The sequence below is a fragment of the Rhinopithecus roxellana genome, chromosome 3 (assembly GCF_007565055.1).
Source record: "Rhinopithecus roxellana isolate Shanxi Qingling chromosome 3, ASM756505v1, whole genome shotgun sequence".
NCBI classification, from domain to species: domain Eukaryota; kingdom Metazoa; phylum Chordata; class Mammalia; order Primates; family Cercopithecidae; genus Rhinopithecus; species Rhinopithecus roxellana.
This window is the reverse complement of record NC_044551.1, coordinates 171858176-171874788: the sequence shown is the minus strand read 5'-3', so window position 1 is coordinate 171874788 and position 16613 is coordinate 171858176. Positions and strand designations below refer to the sequence as shown.

The window sequence follows — 16613 nt, the reverse complement described above, 5'->3', positions numbered from 1 at the left end:
GTGGTCGTGTTATTCCTGAGATCCTGTTTAAAAGCAGAGAACAGGCTGGGTGTGGTGGCTCACGCCTGTAATCCCAGCACTTTGGGAGGCCGAGGCGGGTGAATCACTTGCGGTCAGGAGTTACAGAGCAGCCTGGCTAACAATGTCTCTACTAAAAACAGAAAAATTAACTGAGTGTGGTGGCAGGTGCCAGTAATCCCAGCTACCCAGGAGGCTGAGGCAGGAGAATCACTTGAACCTGGGAGACGGAGGTTGCAGTGAGCCCTGATCATGCCACTGCACTCTACCCTGGGTAATAGAGTGAGATTTTATCTCAAAAAAAAAAAAAAAAAGAAAACAAACCGGAGGACAATCATGGGCATATTCTATTATGTTTAATAACACGATTGCCACAAGTGTCACATATGCCCTAATTCCACCCACACAACCAAGACTCAGTGCAGAATAGGAACTCAAGGAGGAACTAGGGTGTTATTCTGACGTCCATCTCCCCGGTGGAATTCCCTGCGTAGCTAGTTTGGAGAGTGTTAGCGTCCCCACCTCCTGCCCCCCATGATGGGCTGTCCCGGTGTTGGAGCCAGCGTGAGCATGAGCAGCAACTGATTCCACAGACACATACATTGTGTTGAAAAGGAAGAGTCGAAGGGCAAATCTGCTAAGTGCGTGTCATCTTTCAATAATAGGATAGTTGAGTATTTTAAAATATTGGTTTAATTCTCTTTGAATCAAAGGTTCAGAGAAGTCATAACTCTTTTGACTAGAATTAAATTTTTTTTGAAGAAAGGTGGCTTTTTATGCAGCACAAAATGTTTCGGGGTGGGGGATGATGAACAGCAGCACCTGTGGATCCTGGGGGGAAATGACCTCAGAAGGGATCACGAAGGGAGGGCAAGTTAGCCCGGGTCAGATTAGGAAGGAGGAACCTGATACGCTGTAGGGAGGGTCGCCCTGCCCCATGTCCTGTGCCCTCTTTGAGATCAGCTGTGTCTCATTGCTGAACTTGCCTTAGCTAGAGGACCAAGGCTGTTTCCCATGGCTTTCCTCACGGTCTCATTTGCCTGCCTTCACCACCAAGGAGGGTAGGCCTACAGCTCCGTCTGTGGTAACCCACGTTCTTCACACATGCCAGCCTCATGTCCACACCACCCAGTACAACCCGAGGGATTTTCTCAGCAGAATCCGTGTGGTGACACTTACCCTATGTCTCCTAGATCCTCAAGAGGACCTCGCAGTGCAATATCCACATGAGACACCCGTTGAGAGGATCCTCCCTGTTATCAACGTGAGTTCTTCTTTCTTTGTCTGAAAGGGGAATTTCATTTTCCTAGGTTTCTTTCAATTTCAGTTGAATAAAGATAGGAAAACCTTACTACCATGTACATTATAGATGACTAGAGAATTTCTTGGTGGGAATTGTAAAATGAGAATTCTTTACCAACTAAGAACTAATTCAAGATGGCATTCTTGGATGACAGCTTCAGTTACAAACTATGTCAGCAAGCACTTTCATCAGGAGAAAAACCTTCTTCAAAATACTGAATTTACCACCAAAATTAACTTTAAAATCTTGCACAAAAACCTGGTGACTTTGTACAAGTGTTTTCTGGGCTTTATTTTTGTGACCGTTGCCTCCACCAGAATTTCCCATCGGGCTTTCTAATAGCACTAAGTTAAGAAAAGACCTGTGTACAAGGACAGCACGATCTTACCCTCACAGTGTTTTCCTTTCTCTAAACTCAGGCGGACACATTCACAGAGACAAATGGTACGTATTCTGGGATCACCTATTTGGTAAGGAAAATTCTTAGTGTTAAGAAAGGTGACACATTCTTGCCTGGTTTATCGGGAGAACCATTCTCGTTGGAACTTTCTATTGGAAATGAGGTTAGGGCAGAAATTACTGAGTGTACTGAAGAGGGGTGATCATCCTACGTAGTGCCTGTTAGCTGCAGTGTCATTTTTATGACATCGAATGAGGTGCATCAGGGTGGGGGGTATAAGGGGAGAGTCTGTGTAGAGTGATGATGAATGTGGTTGGGAGGATGTGTACGTTTCTCCAGAAAGCATGTTTCCATGTGCACAGCTGAACACAAAGATGAGTGTTGTAAGTAAAAATCCCATTAGCCACTGCACACCTTGCGTCAATCAGCCCATTGGTCCTCCACCACGGCTGTAGCTGAAGGGCAGTTGGATATCCCCAGTACTCAGGTGGAGATAGTGCAGAGATGAATTTGCCAAGCTCTTTATCTCCTCAGTGGAGGAGGCAGAGGTGAACTCAGGAGTGGGTGGAAGGTGATGCCATGGGCTACTACTAGGCAGTAATCACGTGGTTCTGGTATAATTTGTCATTATGGCAGAGAGCTTGAGCACCTAGGTGGCAGATGAAATCTCGATAGCCTTCAGAAATCTCAAACGCTGGCTCTCACGTAGGATTGTCTCAGTGGTCACATAACTCAGTGTAGGGATAAGTACATTTTACAGTGGACTTTGGTGTGGTCACAAATGGGAAACAGACATTGAGAGGTCAGGCTTTTGGCTGCAGTGCTGTGTTAATTTTCTCATCTGCTAGTCAAAAGCAGAAAATGATCAGACATGTTATATTGCATTTAATAAGATAATCTCCACAATCCTTACATGTGCTGCAGTTCAGCACTCACACGCAAGACACAGCACCAAATAAGAACGGAAGGAACAACTTGGGTGTTTTCCTGGTACTCATCTTCTGGCTGGAATCTTCTACACAGCTGGGTTAGAGAGGGTCACCGCCCCCACCTGCTGCCCCCCGGGTAGGCTGTCCTAGGGCTGGAGCCAGTGTGAGCATGAGCAGCAGCAGGCCCCACGGCACACACACACTGTGTTAAAAGGCAGGGCCGAAGGACAAACATCACATGCCAAGTAGGGGTCGTCTGTAAATGGTAGGATAATTGAGTATTTTCAAATCTTGGGTTGGTCCTCTTTAAAACAAAAGATTAGTGAATATAGAGAATATTTGAGCTAGAATTAAGTCTCCTCTTTGAAGAAAGGTTGCTTTTTATCTAGTACAAATGTTCTGTCCGGCCACGGTGTCTGACACCTGTAACCCTTGCATGTTGGGAGGCCGAGACGGTGGGTCACCTGAGGTCGGGAGTTTGAAACCAGAGTGACCCACATGGAGAAAACCCGTCTCTACTAAAAATACAAAGTTAGGGAGGCGTGGTGATGCATGACTGTAATCCCAGCGACCCAGGAGGCTGAGGCTGGAGAATCGCTTGAACCTGGGAGACTGACGTGGTGAGTTGAGATCGTGCCATTGTACTTCAGCCTGCTCGATAAGAGCAAAACTCCATCTCAAAAAAAGGAAAAAGTTCTAGGAGGGACAAAAAACACACAGCAGGACATGTGGATCCTGGGGAGGAAATGACCTCGAGGGGATCGAGAAGGCAGGACACGTTAGCTCAGGTCAGATTAGGAAGGAGGAGCCCTGGATGCTGCAGGGAAACACTGTGTGGTGGGCCCTGTTTGAGATGGGTTATTTCATGTGCAAGAGGTTGCCTTAGCTAGAGGACCAACAGTCTGTCTTCTGTGGCCTTCCTGATGCCTGCCTTCACCATTTGCCTTCCCTCACCACCATGCAGGATGGACCGGTAGAGGCTGAGTCTGTGCTGTGAACACAGCTTTCCACACACGCCAGCCCCGGGTCCACAATTCCAAGACCACCTGAGGGATTCAGTCAGTGGAGCTCATGTGCTTATAGTGACTCTGTTTCCCAGGTGACAAGGAACTTCTGGAGGAGGATGTGCCAGGACAGACATCCTCGGAGGAAGCCACAGGGGTTCACATGGTAAAGTCTTCTTTTCTCCTCTGAAATGGAAAATATTATTTCTCTCGATTTCTCTCTGTTCTAATGGAACTAGAATGTATACATCTTACCATGTACACTATAGGTGACTTAAGGAATATCTTGGTGGCCAGTGTCAGAGTTCATTATCAACTAAAACATGGTTTCAGATGGCATCCGCATTTGCACACTGTATGTCAGCAGGCATTTTCCTGAAGAGAAATGCCTCCTTCTTGAGAAGTATTGGGAGTTGTCAAAAACAACGGAAAATCTTGTAGAAAAATCTTGTGCCTTTCCACAAATGTCTTCTAGATATCGGGGCCATTTTCCCAACCACTGTTTACCGTGTGTCTTTTTAACGTCAACAAGTGAAGACCTGTGCACACAGGAGACAGCATGGTCTGACCCTCACAGTGTTTTCTTTTTCTCTAGATGCGCATGGACCCAGCCACAATGCTGAAGTGTACGTATTCTGGGGTCATCTCTTTGTTGAGGTTTGAAATCTCAGTGTTGCGAAGGTGGCTCTGTTTCACCTGCATTTGCTGAAGGGCCTGTCTTGTTTGAGCTTCCTGCCAGAAATGAAATTTGGGAAGTTTGGTTTAAAAAATAGGAAGAGTCAGGCCGGGCGCAGTGGCTTATGCCTGTAATCCCAGCACTTTGAGAGGCCGAGACGGGTGGATCACCTGAGGTCAGGAGTTTGAGACCAGACTGACTAACATTGAGAAACCCTGTCTCTCCTAAAAATGCAAAATTAGCCGGGCTTGGTGGTGCATGCCTGTAATCCCAGTTACTCAGGAGTCTGAGGCAGGAGAATCAGTGGAGCCCAAGAGGTGGAGGTTACAATGAACCAAGATTGTGACATTGCGCTCTAGCCTAGGGAACAAGAGTGAAACTCTATCGCAAAAAAAAAAAAAAAAAAAAAAGGACCAGAAACTCAGAGTCCAGTAAACGACTCTAACCATGGTACTGTCATCCCGGGAAGCAGCAGTGTGATGTAGCGTGAGGTGCTACATCAGGATTTGGAGGGACAGAGGAGCGAGTCTATATGGAATGATTGTGGGTATCTGGGAGTGTGTGTTCATTTCCCCAGAAAACATACTCCCATGTTCACAGCACAACACAAGCATCAGTGTTCAAGGAAAATTCCATCACCACTGCACAGTTTGCATAAATCAACCCATTCATCCTCCACCACAGCTGTACCTGAAGATAAATTTATCATCCCCAGTCCTCAGATGGACATGGTGCAGAGACGAATTTCCCAAGCTCTTGGTCCTTTAAATGGAAGAGGCACATGTGACCTCGGGAATGAGTGGAAGGTTAATGCCATGGGCTACTACCCGGAATTTGTCACAAAGCCCTGGTATAATTTCTTGCTAGGCCAGGTTGTTCCAGCACTTCTGTGTGCGTGGGGGAGAATGAAAACCTATTCAGATCCCGCACACTTATCATGACTGGATGGTGTCAGTGCTCAGCTCACCCGGGGCTGGTTTGAGCAGGTACATTGTACAGTGGGCTTCAGTGTGATCATTAACGTAAAACACGCAGAGTCCACAGGCTTTTGGTCTGCAGCGGTGAGGTCATTCCTCAGCTCCTGTTCAAAAGCAGACAATGATGAGTGGCATATTCTATCGTATTTAATGAGATAATCACTGCACGTCTTAGAAATTCAGTGGAACCCAATCCCAAGACACGGCATCCCATAAAATCTCAAGGATCAACCTGGGTATTAGCCTGGCACCCATTTTCCCTGCTGGAATGTCCTGCATAGCTGGGCTGGAGAGGGTCAGTGCCCGCCCCCCGGCCCCCTCGCTGCTCCCATGACAGGCTGTGCCGGTGCTGGGTGCTGGGTGCTGGAGTCAGTGTGAGCACGAGCAGCAGTGAACCCCACGGCACACACACTGCGCTGAAAAGGAAGAGTGGAAGGAGAAATCTCACAGGCTAGGTAGGGGTCATCTTTAAATGGTGGGATAATTGGGTTTTTTCAAATCTTGGTTTAATTGCCTCATCACAAAAAGTTAATGAAATCTTTTGGCTAGAATTAAATCTCTTTCAAGAAAGGTTGCTTCTTATTCTGTACAAAACCTTCTAGAAGGGATGATATACAGAGCAGCAGCACACGTGCATTCTGAGGAGGAAATGACTTTGGCAGGGATCAATAAGAGGGCACTTTAGCTCAGGTCAGATTAGGAAGGAGGAGCCCTAAGAGGCTGCCAGGGACACACAGCCTGCACTATGTGGTGTGCCCTGTTTGAGACTGGCTATTTCACGTTTACAAGGTGGCCTGGAGCTAGAAAGCCAAAGGCCCTGATTCCCTTTCTTCCCTGCCTCTCTCCTGTTCTGCTGTCCTCCTCCCCCACCCACCTCAAGCAATGTTACTGAATTGTTGGTGAGCAACACCACCAAGGTGCTGACGGTCACTCTGTGTCCTCCTAGTTGTGCCGGAGCATCTGCAGGAGTGGTCCAGTGACAGCGAAGACGAGGAGGACCCAGAGGATGTGGAGGTCAGGCTGTCCTGGATTTGTCTGAGAAAAACTGCTGCTTTCTTAGCTTTATTTGATTTGGATAAAATTAAGATATGAGAATGTGACAATATGTATCTTAGATTAGTTACACAATGTCCTTGGGAGGAGCTTGAAGTAAGAGTCTGTTCCCCACTGAGGGTTGACTTAATACAGAGGGAGAAAGTGACAGCATCCACCACACATTGTGGGGCAGTGAGCTTGTGCCTTTACCAACTTTGTTCTCTTTCGAACAAAATCACTTACTGGCCAACCAACATGGACTTGAGAGGAAACATCCTCTGAGAAAAATGTGTCTTTAGCGTGAGTCGATTTTCTCCGTTCTTCTTTTGAGTCCTTTGAACACTGGTTTCCATCTTGTTTTCTAATGTCACTGAGTGAAGAAAAGTCCTGTGCACACAGGACGCAGCAGGGTCTGATGCTCATAGCAATTTATTTTCTGTCATTACAGAAATCCTCAGGAGTTCCACAAAAGGGTACGTGTTGCGGAAGCCCTCCCATACTGATGAGTCACCCAGATGATGAGGAATGTGCCACGGTCTCGCTGGCCTGCCTGTGGACGGGCAGCCTGAGTGGAGCTTCCTCTCATGGATGAGGACCTAGGCTGTGATGGGAGGGATGGTTGTTGCAGATAGAGCGTGATGGTCACATTCTGCAGTCCCTGGGAGCAACTGCATTCTCTGAGGATGGGGTGAGGTTGTGCTCATTGATTTTGCTGTGTTTCTTTTTGAATTCACGTGGTGAGTGTCCAAAATACGTAATGTCAAGGTCATGTAGAGGCTCAGCCTCTATCCCTCAGCCTAGTCTGGTTTCCGTGTTCTGTGCTCTTGAAACACAGCAACATGGAAAGGTAACCGAAGGGCTTGCCCTAGGGTGTGAGCAGCAGGGCGAGCACTTGCTTTCCTAGGAGGATGGAGGGTGACTCATGCATTACAAGGTGGGGAAAGACAAATGTGGCTGTGGTACAGCAGAGGCTCCAGGATGTCCCCATTGAACCCACTGTGGACAAAGGTTTTTGTTTGCTCCTGAAGGCCTTTGCAAAAAACAAGTCAAGGTGGTTGGCTTAAGGTCATATGAAAATAAAATTAACCCAGTTCCAGATTGAGTTTCTTTCAGAGCCTGCGTTTGGAGGAAGTACATTGTATGTGAGTCGAATCTGATTGCTCTGTAGGTGTCCATACTTAACCCACATTTTAAAACAATGAGGCTGGTGTGATTTTAAAATGTCCCTCATTAACCTCAGAAACTGTCTCCTCATAACCCAATTCCCCTCGTCATCTCTAATCTTTAGAATACAGTTTTTGTGTGTGTGGTATTCGGGACCTTCTGCTGTGTGTGATCAAAGGCACAAATCAGCGTTACCAGCACTGAGGTTCTAAGAATTCCCAGACAGCTGCCCAGTGGGCTCTGTGAGAGAGAGAGCAGGTACAGCCTTGGCCTGGGCCTGAAAAGGAACATGATTTGGAGGAGCAGAAGGAAGGCATGAGGACAGCAGAGCCACGGGGGCAGCTGAGATGCAACATCAGGAAGTCAGTTCTTCATCATCACCTGGGCGTGGCCGGGATGTTCATATTCCAGCTGAGGGAGAACGGGTCAAGCTCCGACTTCATAGCTGGCGTTAGCACTGTCTGCCCGTCTTCCTGAGAGCCTGAAGAGAGACGCTACTTTGTTGTTTCTTGTCTTCTCTATTTCCTGTATGTGGATGGCAGTGTCACCACCAGAAATTAACGAAAGGCAGAGAACAGGACTGAGTTCCCGAAATAGCCAGTGTGGCCCAGAGAGGACATGATCAGCAGGGATGGACTTCAGGGTCAGGCCAGATACAGAGCAGTTCCCAGGCCTGGTCTCTCTGGCTGCGACAGAGATCACCTCTTACTTTTCACCTGCTTCTGGGCGCGGCATGACAGCTGGTCCTCATGTAGTTGCTGTTAGCCAAGTGTGATTTGGCCCAGAATCCTGCGTGACTGAGGGGAGTGTCAGCTTTCAGGCAGGATGGCTGCCCCACACTAGTTGCAGGGAAGGTGAGAAGGGACCCTGTTTCAGTGCTAGGTGAGCTCAGCAAAGGGAGAGGGGCTGCTCCCGAGTCCAGGTGGTCCTTGCACCTGTCCCTCTCACTTTGCCTGTTTCTCTGAGATAGTCTTGGAATTATTAGTCTCAAACTCTGTTTTGTTTTACTCATGTGTGGATGAATCCTGGCCATGGCTGGTCACTAGGAGGGCAAAGACTATGTCTCCCTCGTTCCTTCTCATCCCAGAGCTCAGCCCTGGGCAGCCCATCTTGGGCCCCAGTAATGTTCCAGTGCTTCCAACCCCTTTGCTGAGATCCAGCGCCAGTGTGAAAAGGCTTCCTGCTCATCTTCTTCAATCTATTGTTTCTCATGGTAATCTAGAAACCTGAGTGGGTTCTGATCCAAGGTCACAGGAGAACAGGGGGGCTCCTGAAGTCACCGAAGTTTCCCCTCATCTCTACTCTGGCTGCCTTGGTTCAGCTTTTCTGCTGCAGAAGATGCTCTCTTTCTGTTTACAAGTCCTCCTTTGCTGGACCAGGCGTTTTTATTCTTGTTGTGGCATCCCTGCACATCACAGGGGACCTGGAGCTTGTTCCTGTGTCCCTGAAGTACCCATCCATGAATGATCAGATCAGAGCAAACCACTCTGCCAGGAATCAGCAGGGGGGAGAGTCACATCTCCCTCACCTTTGGGTTTAGACCTGTGCATTCCAGTGTGGTCCTCCGTGGCATATGTGCCCATTCATGTTTAAATAAATGAAAAATTCATAACCTCCTCACAAGAGCCATACTGTAAGTTCCCAGTTGCCAAATGTCTGCTCTTAAGAGAGCATCTCCATTCTCCCTGAATCACCTGGGAAGGAGCTGCTGTGAGTCTGGCCCAGATTCTGTTCACTGCGCTCACCTGCCTCAGTGCATGTGCATCAAGGCTGGAATCTCGGGTTCTCAGATTGGAGGTAAGAGATGCTCTGAGCCAGTGTCGGTGAACAGTTGAAAGGGATTGTTCGGGTTCTCTCTCTCACCTGAAGGCTCACAACTGTGACCAGGGCCTTCCTAACAGCCCCTGAGTTCACAGAGCCCAGGGAGGTCACCGTGGATTGAGCGGTAGTGCTGATGTTTGTGTCTCTGTGCTTGGGCTCATGGGCACCACCTCTGGATCCATCCAGGAGGAAATAGACTGGTCAGGTAGGGACCAACACTCCAGGGTTGACCAGCGAGGAGGGTTCTTGGGGATTGGGTGACACTTGTTTTGGAGCCTGGGATGGGATCTATGAAGTCACCAAATATAAAAGGAAGTAGGTGTAGAAGTGTGATTTGGTTTATGTATCTTAATGAGAAAGTCGTAAAAGTTTTGTCCTCATGCGCTTTGTGCGAGTTGTGTTTGTCACCATCATTTCTTGCTCTGGTGTTTAAAGATTACATTTTGCAAAGACCAGATCATTCCTGCCTTTGCCACAGCAAGCACCAGAGCCCTGGGTTTGATGGGGCAGCGTTTTGTTGTGAATAGAGATGACAGGATGAGTATGCAGGTGTAATGTTGAGTGTGGGGTGGGACACAGCCCCTCACAGGTGCTACGTGATCCTGAAGACAAAGTCCTTCATACGTGTGCCAGGAGCTGAAAGGAGCCCACCCTCTTTCTCTACACTCTCAGGACCTGCAACGGCACCTTCCTGTCCTGTCCTCACCGTCTGCTCCTGCTCTAAGGGTGCTCCCTGGGTTGGATGACACAGGGAGTCCTTCCTCTGGGATTCCTGCGTGTGCCCCGGCATCCTGGAGTCCTGAGGGCGGAACACATGACTGAGCACATTTTTGGCCTCCACTCCTCACCCAATCCCATCCAATCCCAAATCCATGGGCTCTGAATGAAACCTACATTGGCTTTCATTGGAGAGGCCCGAGTCCAGCTGTGGCTCAAGGCCCTCTGTGGCTGGCAGGAATCCTCGGGGATATGTGTGGAGGGGCTGCTGTGTTGCTGTAGGCAGTGGCTCTCGCCCTCCCTGTAGTCTGGTCCCTGGAATCCACTGGGCCCAGGGCAGAGCCTCTGGGCAGCCACCACATGGGCCACTTGTCTTGTGACACCCTCCTGTCTGGCCCAACAGCCTTATCCTGCTCCCCACACTCGAGTCAGGCCCAGCTTGTTCTCTGTGTCAGGCCTGTCAGGTGCCCTCCCACCTAGTCTTCCCACAGCTCAGGCAAACCCTGGGAGGCCCCCTCATTTCTGTGCTGACAACTGCTGGCCTCACCTGCAGATTAAGGCAACTGGGACAAGGGGCTGTACCTTGAATTCTGTTCCATTGTTTCCAAATATTCAGAAGCTGGTGGGATTCTTTTGAAGGCTGAATATTTTCCAAGTCTCTAAGGTCATTCCAGGCATAGAACAGTCACTGTATCTGTGACATCATTCATCATCAGCTCCCACAGGCCCCAATACAACCCCAGGCCTGTGGTCATCAGTCATGATCGCCTCCCATGGGCCCCAACACAACCCCAGGCCTGGGCAGGTGCTGCTGACCCAGGGTGCGATCCGTGTGTTGACTGGAGGCTGGCAGTGCAGCCTTGGCCTTCTTTCCGACGTTCTGTTGGAGAAGAGTGGGACGGGTGGAGGCCCACAAGGAGGAAGGAAACGGGATTCATGAGGGAACAGAAGCAGGCCCTACAGGAGGAGGAGGGAGGGATTCCATGTCATGCACAACGTTGTGAGGAGGGCGGCCACCTCTTGGAGGAACAGAATGACACGGCTTCCCCTCCCTGGCTCAGTTATGGAATGTGAGGGCTGGGAAAGCGTGTGGGAAGCCAGAAGTCCCTCCCTCGTAGCACAGAGGAAATGATACGGGCTGTGGAGAAGGCTCCAGAAACGGGCACATCAGAGGCTCTAGGGTTGTTGGCTCCACAGCCCCGGGACAGCGGAGTCTGAGGGATTCTCTCGACTCTAACTCTCCCCTTTCCTTCTTATGGCCGCCCCATCACCGCTGCTCCTCTGGACACTGATACTTGCTTCCCAGAACTGGGAGACTCCACCATTACAGGCAGCCACCAGCAGGTAACTGATCTCCTCTTATATGCTCTCTCTCTTTTATCCTCTTTCTGACTCCTGAGCTCCTTTCTTAGCTCTGGTCCTTTTCCTCTTTTCCTCTCTTGTGATTGTTCTGAAGCACCTGGTCTCATCCCACAGTTGAGGTCCTCGGGTCTTCAGTGTGGATAAAACCCCACCCCAGCCCTCCTGCCCGCTGCCTTGGCATTGCCCTGTTTACTGGCCCCCAGGCTGCAGCTTTGAATCTTGCTGAACAACCCTTCAGGGTCCAGGGAGGGGCTGGGCTGGGGTCAGATGAGCTGGACCCTACCGTGCCGGAGGGACTCCCAGTGACATCTGGGTCTGCTCTGGGCACCCCCTGCCCAGATAGGACTTTTCCTGCACTGGCGTCTCTGGACATACACAACTGTTCTCCTTCTCACAGATGTCAGCAAGTCCCTCCTCTGCACCTGCAGAAGAAGCAACAGAAAAGACAAAAGTGGAAGAGGAAGTGTGAGTGTGCGGCGGGCAGAATGATGAGGGAAGCAGACACGTGCCCGTGTTCTTTATGGCTACGCTCACTTTCTTGTTGTCCCATCAGGAAAACCACGAAGAAAACCAGGAAGCCCAGGAAGAATACCTGGTGGAATGTCCTGAACTGTTGGGACATTTTTAATAGATTTTAGAGACCTCTGAAGGTAAGTGAAGGATGCCCTGAGAACATCCTCCAGGAAACAGACACCCACTCCATAGCAGCCCTGAGCCTGCTGGGCCGAGCCCTCCACAGCCTCCTTAGTGAGGGAGACACTGAGGTGCTGGTTGGGCCACCATGTGCAGGATACCATGGGCTGTGCACTGTGTTATTTGTCTGCAGTGACACTTCAGCTCACCAGCATCTCATTTGAGGGGACCCAGCTCTGCCTCCCCCAGCCCCTTGAGGCCAACAGGGAGCATCACTAGTTCATCCTGAGGAGACACTAGGGTTGATGAATCGCCCCCAGTTCAGGCCTCCTGGAAAAGGTGTGAGAGGGATGGAGGTTCCCCCAGGCTCCTTGTCACACGAGCAAGCAGCCCACCCGGCCCAGTATTGCCCAGTACTGAGGCCAGTGGGCACTCAGTAGGTCCTGGCATCAAGCAGGGGACACGGCAGGATCCAAGAAGCACTGAAATGGGCCCAGCCCCAGGGGTTCTTCAGCTTCTGTGGAGCCCTGGGGGTCAGGGGTGGCCTCATGGCCCCATTTTTCAAGATGAGGTTGAAGACTTCTATATGTAGAGAGCACTGGCTTGGGCATTAGTCGTTCTGTATCTGTCCCAAATGCCAACAAAACAGACCCCTGAAGACATTTCAGGGCCATGCTCACTTGGGAGGAGTTGAGGGCATGATTCAGGGAACCTCTGTTTTTTAAATATTTTCCCATCTTGAAATAAGGTACACATATGAATGTGTGTGTGTGTGCATATACACTGTTTTTCACTTTCAAATGTATGTCTTCTGTAACCCTTTTATGCTAGAATACACGAATGTGAGAAATTTATGTCTTACCAAAGCATAATTTTAAAAATTGCAATGCAAAGACAAGTCCAGTGGGGATGTTAGAAAGACCCCAGGTCTTACTAGGCAATACCAATGACGTGCTCCAGGCAGCTATGCGTATTCAATGTTCAGCTCTTCTGTCTGGATGGCACAGAGGATCTGGGTGGCAAGGCAGGGTCACCACCCCACCCTGTGTCATGAGACCTCCTGCTCCTCTTAGGGCCCAGGGGCATGGGACTCTGCCTGTTGATCCTGGAATCCTCAATTTCCCCCTGTTTCTGTGTCTTTTACTCTCTGGGGAACCAGCCCCCTGAAGGTGCCTGTGTGAGTGCCCAGGTTCAGTTCTTCCTCCATGACACTTACAGACACTCTCTGTGGACAGATAACCCCTCAGCAGAGAGCAGCACACAGGCCTCTGCCTTGGCATCTGAGTAGACCTGACTGTGGGGAGCTCAGGGGCCCAAGGTCACCTTCCAGGGCCCGAGGAGCTCTGAGACCTGCACAACCCCAGGGAGCCCCTCCTCCCTCCACTTCTGTGCCTCCCCAGTGACCCTTGCACCTCTGTCTGTGTTGCAGATTCCACGAACACCAGGCAGGGCCCTGATGTGGGGATGTCAGCCTGGCTCAGACTTCATATGGATCGTGATCATTTTGGGAACTGTGCTACTCCAAAAACTTTTATAATCTTTGCTCAATTTGTTTTTAAACATTTTCCTGGCTGGGCATGGTGGCTTATCCCTGTAATCCCAGCACTTTGGGAGGCCGAGGCAGGTGAATCACCTGAGGTCAGGATTTCGAGGCCAGCCTGGCCAACAAGGTGAAACCCCGTCTCTACTGAAAATACAAAAATTAACTAGGCATGGTGACGCACTCTTGTAGTCCCAGAGGCTTGGGACTTGGGAGGCTGAGGCAGGAGAATCGCTTGAACCCGGGAAGCAGAGGTTGCAGTGAGCTGAGATCATGCCACTGCACTCCAGCCTGGTGACAGAGTGAGACTTCGTCTCAAAAAAAAAAAAAATTCTGACTTTAACCTCTGTTTTTTAGAGGGCACAAATTGTTCTTGTGTTGTTACTCTGTGACATTTTTTTCCTGAAGTTATTTTCCAATTGTTTTCATTCTTTCCGAAGTTTTGTTCACTCAGTTTTGAGTTTTTGTAATTTTGATAGACTTCTTTTGTGCTTTCATTTTCTTAATGACTTTTACGTCATTTTTAAAACACTTCCATAGTACGGTAAGTTACATCAAGATGGACTGTTTTTATGTTTTGTAGTGGTTGATATTCTGGATGTATTTTACATATGTAAGTGTTAATGGCCTGGTTCAGTGGCTACCACCTGTGATCTCAGCAGTTTGGAAGACCAAGGCAGGAGGATTGCTTAATCCCAGGAGTTTAAGACCAGCCTGGGCAACATAGTGAGACCTCATCCCTACAAAAAAAAAAAATTATTTGATTAGCTGGGCATGGTGGCATCCGTCTGTAGTCCCAGCTACTTGGGAGGCTGAGGCAGGCGGATTGTTTGAGCTCAGGAGGTTGAGGCTGCAGTAAGCCATGACTGCACCACTGCACTCCAGCCTGGGTGACAGAGCGAGACCCTGTCTTAAAAAAAAAAAAGTTTATTAATATTAATACCAGTTAGAAATCTAGTTGTTCATTGCAGAACTAAACCAGTTTATAGCAGAAATGAGCACTGGGAGGGAAATGTTACTCCAGGCCTTGAACCCTTAGCCAGCAGCTGTGTGTCCTTCAGGGTTCTGTGGTTCCTGGTCCCAGAGAAATCACTTGCTCCAATGTAACGAGTAAAGAGTTCTTTAGGTGATGGCTGCTGGGCCCAGCTTTGCTGTTGTCTTTGCTGTCTCATAAGCCTCGTGTTGCTCAAGTTCAGTTGTGTATTAGTACACTAACTGTACTGTGAGCTTCTCCAAGCATGTGCAAGCAATTTGAGAGGAGCCTTTTAAGGATGTTTTATTGGGTGGGTCAGGTAAGGGAAATAACATGGGGGCAAGAAGGAAAGTTATTAATTCATGTGAAACTACCAGTCCTTCATCACCTAACTTGTGATTTACAGACACTGAGCACATTGCAGGTTGAGAAGTATGCTTGGTCCTTTTTGTAGCCTTATGCTGTGCTCTTAAAAGGCGTGAGTGTGCTGCTTTTTCTCACCATTTTGTTTCTTGTAGATTGTTGTCCTTGATGCTGGAAAACATTTTGAAGACAAGACTCTAAACAGTGACCTATGCCACACTAGTTTATCGGAAAATGAGAAACTTACATTACTGACAAGCTTGGAAGTTTCTTCTGTCCTGCAGTGGCCTGCGTTTCCCTGGTCTTTACCTTGCCACTCTGCTTTTTTCTCCTTTTTTGTGGCAGCAGTTATGATGCCAACTTTTAGGGTTTCTTCGTCCTCCTCTTTTCTTCCTACCTGGCAGCATTCAAATGGCCACTTCTATTAAGTGATGGAATTCAAGAATTTATTTATTTATTAATACTGATATGGTTTCACTCATCCCTCAGTTTAGGGTACAAAGTAGTCACCTAGAGGTGCCACTCAATCTATAGCATGGTGTTTAGAAATTGAGGGAGCCAGGGAATATTTAGCCTCTGCTCTCTGAGACCTCAGCCAGGTACAAAGAAGAGATGCAGAACCTCATTTCAGGTTGTATTATGTACACCAGCAGCACCAAAATGTGCCTGGGAATCACAGGGGTCAGAAATTTACCTCTGAGGCAGGTATGGCTGAAGCTTTATGAAAAGAGATGGGGCCTGTGCCAGGCCTAGATGTGGGCAAAGGAGGATGTGTCAGGAAGCAGAAACAGTATCAGCAAAGGTGCTGCTGTGAGGCATGTGGGCAGTGTTTGGGGAACAGCAGGGGCTTTCTATGTCAGGTTTACAGCATCTGTGGGAGGCTGCATTGGTAAATAAGCCCAGAGAAGTAGGCTGGAGCTACTTAAATTACAAGTATACATGGCTTCGAAGGCCAGCTGAGTGGTATAAATAGAAACTATAAATAGTATCACATTTATTGAGGACAGCTTTTGCTACCAAAACAGTTTTTAAATTTTTTTGGATTGTGTAATTGGTGGATAAAGATTTATTGACCTAAATGTATCCAATCTTAGAGTGTTTTATTATGCCAGATTATTGGAGGTGAAATGGCTAAGTCAAAGGTGATGATTGTTTTTGAGACTCTTAATGTTAATTGCAAAATTAACCTATAAAAAGGCAGTGCCAGCTTCGACCATGACTGAGAGCTCTAGTCTTGTCCTTGCTGAGCTGGGTGTTACAACATTGAAACCTTCTGCAGTGTCCTCCCTCCCCCTCTGTCTCTTTCTCTCTCTCTCCTCCCTTCTTCCCTTTCTTCCTTTTACATCTCTTAGGATAGGCTCATCTGTACTTTTTTGATAGAGGTAACCATTTGCCACACCATTTTCTGAAGGGCCTGCTGTCTTCCCATTCATTTGTGATGGCACATTTATCCTACCCTAAGTTTTGATAACATGTCAGAATCTTTCTGTCCTGTCCTCTCAAAGAGGTTAAATTTTTTTATAATGACTTATAATTGTCTGAAGTTATAATAGTTTTCTCATGTCAAATATAAAAACAGGCCAGTTGAGGTGGCTTATGCCTATAATCCCAGCACTTTGGTATGCCAAGGTGGGTGGAACGCTTGAGTCCAGGAGTTCGAGACCAGTCTGGACAACGTGGGGCAACCCCATTTCTACA

General features: G+C 48.4%; 1 protein-coding gene across 1 annotated transcript in view; it reads left to right on the top strand.

Moving 5' to 3' along the window:
* Window positions 1-13935, top strand: part of FAM153B (family with sequence similarity 153 member B) — a 58173-nt gene extending 44238 nt beyond the window's left edge. Inside the window, exons 31-40 of the mRNA XM_030927833.1 lie at window positions 1212-1282; window positions 1741-1765; window positions 3750-3820; window positions 4250-4280; window positions 6254-6321; window positions 6791-6815; window positions 11351-11388; window positions 11804-11871; window positions 11960-12056; window positions 13469-13935. Coding sequence (XP_030783693.1) covers window positions 1212-1282; window positions 1741-1765; window positions 3750-3820; window positions 4250-4280; window positions 6254-6321; window positions 6791-6815; window positions 11351-11388; window positions 11804-11871; window positions 11960-12044 — 482 coding nt within the window. The 3' untranslated portion in view covers window positions 12045-12056; window positions 13469-13935. The remainder of the gene's footprint in view (window positions 1-1211; window positions 1283-1740; window positions 1766-3749; window positions 3821-4249; window positions 4281-6253; window positions 6322-6790; window positions 6816-11350; window positions 11389-11803; window positions 11872-11959; window positions 12057-13468) is intronic.
* The last annotated feature ends 2678 nt before the right edge of the window (window positions 13936-16613 follow it).